Source organism: Apus apus, chromosome 3, assembly GCF_020740795.1.
Source record: "Apus apus isolate bApuApu2 chromosome 3, bApuApu2.pri.cur, whole genome shotgun sequence".
Lineage (NCBI taxonomy): Eukaryota > Metazoa > Chordata > Aves > Apodiformes > Apodidae > Apus > Apus apus.
The window spans coordinates 42,166,071-42,172,921 of NC_067284.1; the positions used below are offsets into that span (position 1 = coordinate 42,166,071).

General features: G+C 45.9%; 1 protein-coding gene across 1 annotated transcript; it reads left to right on the forward strand.

Annotated features, from left to right (window-relative positions):
• The first annotated feature begins 2,081 nt into the window (after positions 1-2,081).
• On the forward strand, positions 2,082-6,700 carry FAM162B (family with sequence similarity 162 member B). Its single transcript, XM_051613409.1, has 4 exons — positions 2,082-2,226; positions 2,738-2,849; positions 6,243-6,351; positions 6,590-6,700. The coding sequence occupies exons 1-4, from the start codon at positions 2,109-2,111 to the stop codon at positions 6,686-6,688; spliced, it is 438 nt and encodes a 145-aa protein (XP_051469369.1). The 5' UTR covers positions 2,082-2,108; the 3' UTR covers positions 6,689-6,700.
• Positions 6,701-6,851: the final 151 nt, after the last annotated feature.

The following is a 6,851-nucleotide window of genomic DNA, read 5'->3' on the forward strand; positions in this document are numbered from 1 at the left end:
GAGTGCTGGGAATCACTATTTGTGAGCTCTAGGCTTCCTCCCAGCAGCTCTGCAGATGGCTATTGGAACTACAATGATTCTGAACGTGTGGGTCACCAGCACGACTCATAACGTAGATGTCGAGCAGTGCAGCCCAGATGTGCTGACCCTTCCTGCCCTTCCCAGCTGTGTCTCCAGACACTTGACACTAGGCCACTCTTTTTGAGCAGGAAGAAGGCAAAGGAGGTACTGGCAGATTGTAATCCTGGTATCACCCTCCAGGTCATTTCTACTGATGTGTCTTCATCTCCCCAGCAATGTTCTGAAATAGAGCAGCATTGCTCAGGGGGGAGGTGTGTGTATGCAAAGAGACGCATATTCCTCCTTTTTGTTATTTTTAGAAGGACATGAGAAACCCACAGTGGAGCTTTGATTCAGGGGGCCAGATTCCTTTTAGAGAATGGATCATTTACAAATAGAAGTTTTGTTCTGAAATAGAATGTGGGAATTTTTTGTTTTTTTTTCAGTTAGTGTGACTGAAATGAAATTGAATGGCTTTGGTAATTTACCGATTACGACATTTTGTTATTTTAATAATAGAATTATAGAATCACAGAATGGTTTGGGTTGGAAGAGGCCTTAAAGAGTATCTAGATCCAACCCCCCTGCATAGACAAGGACACCTCCCACTAGACCAGGTTACTCAAAGCCCCATCCAACCTGGCCTTGAACACTTCCAGAAAGAAGGCATCCACAACATCCCTGGGCAACCTGTTCCAGTGTTTCACCACTCTTACACTGAAGAATTTCTTCCTAATGTCTAACTTAAATCTCTTCCAGCTTAAAGCCATTAACCCTCGTCCTATCATTACACACGACCTTATAAAAAGCCCCTTCCCAGCTTTCCTGCAGACCCCTTTCAGGTACTGGAAAGCTGTTATAAGGTCTCCTCAGAGCCTTCTCTTCTCCAGGCTGAGCAGCCCAAATTGTCTCAGCCTGTCTTCATAGCAGAGATGGTCTAGCCCTCGGTTCATCTTTGCGGCCCTCCTCTGGACTCGCGCCAAGAGCTCCATGTCTTTCCTGTGTTGAAGGCAGTACTCCAACTGGAGTCTCATGAGTGTGGAATAGAGGAGCAGAATCATCTCCCCCGACCTGCTGGCCACACTGCTTTTGATGCAGCCCAGGATAATGATTTTGGAGTGGAAACTGTACACGTGTGAATGCCGAAATATCAACGTGGGACTTCTTACTGAATAGAAAGTGCTTTTTAAAATTATTTCCAGAATATGTTGTTCAAACAGCATTTTAGAATACTTATGATCTCAAGGATGCTAGAACTCACTTACAGTGACAAATTTCTGATCTCCTCTACTCAGAAATTTGCTTTCAGGAAGAGCTGCTTATCTCTATCTCCGCTCCTGAAAATAGATAACTGAAGGTTATGGCTACAAACAGTCCCAGACTCCTCATTTTTGCTGTCACACTGAACACAGAACTTTAGCTGCTGCCAGACAGTCATCTATCCCTGGGGAATGGGGCTTCCTGTGTTCATCCACAGGCGTTCTGGTGATGGTTAACAGATGTAAAATCTTCCACTGTGTGGTGCATCAGTTGAGACAGTGTGTTGCACTGGCACTGGTATTGTGCTGGCAAGGGTTGTAGCTTGCTAAAAATGCATTCTGTGCTGACTTTTCTGGTTTTATTTTTTTAAGGACATGTTCGACCATTCAATATTTTCAACTGAAGTGAACAGAAAAGCCTGTGGTGAGAATCAGTACGTTTGAACCTCCTGCAAGTGGTCGAATGAGCAAAGCACGGATGTGGGCAGGTCTGTGTTGTGGGACTTGAGCCCACCTTGCACTGCGTCGAGAAGCTGAACCCCCCGAACGTTTCTTAAACCGAGTTTTGACTTTACACATCGCAGTTTCCAGACTAGCGACGGGGCACAGCAGCCTGTCAGGGGAGCAGGACAGCTCCCTTGCCGGCGGCCGCTCCGCCTTGCCTCGCCTCGCCGCCGGGCGCGGCTGCAGCGTTCGGCGGGGCGGGGCCGGGCGGTCCGGGGCCGGAGCCCGGAGCCCGGACTTCAGGTGGCTCCCGCCGAGACGGAGGGTTGCTGTGCTGCTCTCGCCATGCTGCCGGCGCGCCTGTGCCCTGGGCGGCTCCTCTCGGCCGCCCCGCTCCGCCGGGCCGCGCCGCGGGGAGCCGCCGCCGCCGGGGAGCCCGCCCGGGGCCCGGGCACCAGCCGCGGTAAGGGGCGCGGCGGGGGGACGGGGACGCGAGGGCTGGGGGCGCGGCGCGGCGCCGGGGGTTCCCCCGCTGGCTGGGGTACCCACACCTGCACGCTGCGGGGCCGCCGAACCCGAGCGGCAGAGACACTCGTTGCGTGCGGGGGTGTTCCAGAGAGTGCGCGGAGGCAACTCTGCGCAGTGGGGACACGGGTGTTGAATCCTTGAGTTACTCTTCTAGCGACCAGGATGGGCAGGGCGTTTCCCCTTCCACCGTTAGAATCATAAATCGTTTTGGTTGGAAAAGACCTCTAAGATCATCAAGACCAACCGTTAGCCCAGCACTGCCAAGTCCCAACTAACCCATGTTCCTAGACACCACATCTACACGTCTTTTAAAAACCTGTGGTGATGGTGACTCCGGTACTTCCCTGGACAGTCTGTTCCAGTGCCTGACAACCTTTCCTGCCACCCACCCATCATTGATTCTTAGCGCATAGTTTGACAAAGTGTTTTTTTTCCTTATCTTTAAGCTGAGCAACCTCACAAAGTGGTTGCAAGTTACAAACCTTCGAAGTTTGACAAAAAAATCCTCCTCTGGACTGGACGTTTCAAGAAAGAAGAAGAGATTCCTCAGAGGATCCCGTAAGTGTGCTGCTTTTGTCCAAGAGGAACATGGAGCTGAAGGGAAAGTGATGGCGTGATCCTGATCTAAAACTTTTCCACAGATTTTGAACCAGTCAGTTTTTGAACTTGGACACAAATTAGAGGGCAAAAGAGTTTCCTGTTCTGGTTAGAGGTTAAGATGAAAATATGTTCCTTACTGGGGTCCCCAGAGCCTGGGATTAAGAACTGGATCTATCTGAGGAGACAGCCTTGGTTACATTTATGTACTGGTTTGTTTATTTTGCTTATTCCTAATGTGCAAGCTAGAGAAGGATGTTATTGGTAAACACTATTTTTTGTTTATAGCTCCCATAAATGGTTCTGAGGGAGCCACTTGTCACTGAATGATTGCATCCAGGAAACTGATTTATTATAGAATTTGAAGAAAAATAGAGAAGGAGGTTACAAGAGAAATGTCCCCCACCAAGGAAAACCAAGTCATTGACAGAGCCTTTGCCTCCCATTCTTGTTGACTCATTGGACTAGATGATCTTCAAAGGTCCTTTCCCACTCAAGCCACACTGATTCTGTGGTTCTGTGACTTGCTGAAAGTTGGCAACCCCCAAGGGAGTCAGTCACTGAACATGTGAAACCCCTGTAGTGTTTGTTAGTTGCTGCCTTTTTCTTAAGGTTTTTGATAGCACATTAGATGTCTCTCTCCAAGACACGACTTCCTATCATCACAGTATGTCCCTGTCTTGGGTGGTATTTTGACAGTTTAGCTCGTGTTTGCTGAGCTGGACAGTGGCTTTCATCTGTCCCACAACTCTTGCGCTATGTTAGTCCCACCATCTTCCGTATAGAAAGGTTCAGAAAGGTCTCAGAAGTTCTAAAGGCTCTTCAAGCCATCAGGAGGGTTTTATAAAGACCCACAGGTTTGCCATTGCCAGTCCCTGTACATACTTGCACACAAATTGCTCATTTCTGTGCAGTGGTTGGCCTGCCATGTGCATGTCACCACTTTGTGCTTTCTGGGTGAGCAAAATCTTCTAGAACTGTAAGATCATGAATTGTAATATACTAGAATAAGTTAATTGTGACACATGGAAATGTGTGTCACTGTTTTAACTACTGAAAAAAAAACAACCCAGACTTGCAAGATTTTGTTACCTGTGAACACAATCTAGCTGCTGAAGGTAGCTTGTACTAAGGATCAAATCTGCAGTCCTTAGTCAAGGTGGCTGGTTTGCTGTGTTTTGCTTTTTTTCTTAAAACAGCTGTTGTTGACTTCAGCAGAAGTTTACCCAGAGCCTTAATTAAGGATTGAGTAGCAAAGGCCCTAATGTACAATTAGGGAGGATATAATCAGGTCTGTTTTCCTTGAAGCAGAACCAGAAAGCAGGGAGAATGTGAAAATCTGCTTCAGGAGAGTTTTGATTAGCGCATTGTGAAATATGGTTAGGCTAATAAGCCAGACTAATTACATTTATAGTGATGCTTTTGTTGCTACAAATGGATTAGTGGATTAATGATTTTATGTGCTAGTCTGATGTGCGGTTTGTTTCAAAGACGATATTTACCACTGTACAAAACAATGTACTTGGGAGGTGCAGGCCTTGTCAGTCACCTGCAAGAAATGTGGCAAGTGCAACACGTGTGTGTGTGGCAGGGAAGGGGGTAGTGTGGCACAGTCACTCCTCAGACTTGCTCTTTTCTGCTGCATTAAGCCTTCACAAGAAGCACTGCAGCTCTCAGCCCAGGAGCAGGTTCCTATGGACAGAACTTCCACTATAAAACCCAAGCTCAGCCCTGTCCTACCACTCATCTTCTAAAGGTGTTTTAGGGGAAAGGGATCACTAAGAGATCTTTATTCACAACATAAAATCAATAATTTATGCAACTATCCTTTTAACATATATATATTAAACCGTAACTACATATTATGTATATTTATATTCTATATCTTATGAACAGATATATTTATACATATAAAGCATTCCCATGTGATTTATGAAAGGAGAATAGTGCACAGAATCACAGAATCTTAGGGGTTGGAAGGGACCTCGAAAGATCATCTAGTCCAACACCCCTGCCAGAGCAGGATCCCCTAGAGCACATCACACAGGAACACGTCCAGGCGTGTTTTGAATGCCTCCAGCAAAGGAGACTCCACAGCCTCTCTGGGCAGCCTGTTCCAGTGCTCTGTCACTCTCACAGTAAATAAGTTTTTTCTGATGTTTACGTGGAACCTCCTAGGTTACAGTTTGCACCCATTGCCCCTTGTCCTATCACTGGACATTACTGAAAAAAGCCTGGCTCTGTCCTCCTGACACGCCCCCTTATTTGTAGGCTTTGATGAGGTCACCCCTCAGTCTCCTCTTCACCAAGCTAGAGACCCAGCTCCCTCAGCCCTTCCTCATAAGGGAGATGTTCCACTCCCTTCATCATCTTTGTGGCTCTGTGCTGCACTCTTTCAAGCAGTTCCCTGTCCTTCTTGAACTGAGGGGCCCAGAATTGGACACAATATTCCACATGCGGCCTCACCAAGGCAACCAGCATTAGAATGAGCATCTTAAAAACAGTACTCCCAAGTATCATGTCTGACTCATAAAATGACTTAGCTGAAGGTTTTGAGACTATTTTAGTGATCTGGAGATTTCTGGTACTCCTGGTTCTCAGGGGTATGCAGCCTACTGCTGCTTCTGCAAGTGGAATAGGGTGGAAAGGGGAGCTGCACCAGTGCAGCTTGCTGGGCTGAACAGCGACTCTCACACTAACTGCTGCCAGACACTGGGCAGAAGTTTTCATTACTTTTTGCCTTGGATGACCAGCAAAAATAATAGATTGTTCTTGTTTAGGTGTTTCAGTAATGGTGAGAAGGCTGCATGAGCTTCCCACTAAATAAAGCTGCTGCTTTTCTAAAGAACTGACTAAAATCTCTAGCTCATAGCAGTACCACCCCTGTTTTCATCATCTATCTAAGCATGTGGAGTCCCTAGCCTGCAGTATCTGGGATGCCTTCTGAACAGGTTAGACCTGACTAAATAACGTCTAAAGTTAATTTTAAATAAAAGGAACTTGTTTTCACCACATCTAGTTGACACCACATACATTTCTCCATCTGTTTAAAATATGTAAAACCCCTTAAATTTCTAGAGCTTAAGATACAGCTTCTGGTATATTTCCCCCAAATATTTAAGGGCAAGTACTTCTGTTTCCAGCTTAAAAAAACCCCAACCAACCAGCTTAAATCCATTAAATGATGCTTTTCCACTGGAAATGGATTAGGGTCAGAAAACACAAAGTTCTTGGGTGGTACATAACCAGACATAGCAAGCTGAAGATGCTCATTTTAAAAGCTAATTCTATTATTTTATTATGAAAAGACATTCATAGTTTTGTAACCATTCCATTCAATAACTGTAATTACAGGCCAGAGATGCTAGACAGGGCAAGAAACAAAGCTCGAGTTAAAGCTTGTTACATCATGATTGGACTCTCCATTGTTGCCTGTTTTGCAGTGATTGCCTCAGCTAAGAAGGTGAGTACAGCACTAGCTAGTCAATCAATATATGGCATGGTTAAAAATGATGGATTTCTGTGAAAAGTAGACAAACCTCAGCAGCAGTGACTTTTCACTGCCCTAGTTTTAGCTAACACAGGTTCCTATCGCCCTGACACGTAAGTCATTGCTGGCTGTTCCTGCATTGAGTAGCTTTCCCTGAGGTGCATCATTACTCCTACTACACTACTCTGAAGTAGATGTTTTACTTCCACAGGCTGCTGCACGTCATGAGTCCTTAACAAGCTGGAACCTGGCAAAGAAAGCCAAGTGGCGGAAAGAGGCTGCGTTAGCAGCGGAGTCAAAGGCAAAGTAACTTTGTATGAAATGCCAGAAGTCCTTCTAGGGGCAAAATTAACTGTTGCCGAGAGCGATTAGTGAATTTCACCACTAAACAGACAACTGCAGTATTACATACACTAGAGCAAATAAGGATAGTCACAGGATCACAAAAAGAAAGAGACAGTCTTTTTTATTAG

What these genes read in the sequence shown, in the direction of transcription:
- FAM162B (XM_051613409.1), top strand. Translation starts at nt 2,109, where the DNA reads ATGCTGCCGGCGCGCCTGTGCCCTGGGCGGCTCCTCTCGGCCGCCCCG. An exon ending in GGGCCCGGGCACCAGCCGCG is followed by an intron (nt 2,227 to 2,737) that starts GTAAGGGGCGCG and finishes CTTATCTTTAAG; the next exon opens with CTGAGCAACCTCACAAAGTG. An exon ending in GAGATTCCTCAGAGGATCCC is followed by an intron (nt 2,850 to 6,242) that starts GTAAGTGTGCTG and finishes CTGTAATTACAG; the next exon opens with GCCAGAGATGCTAGACAGGG.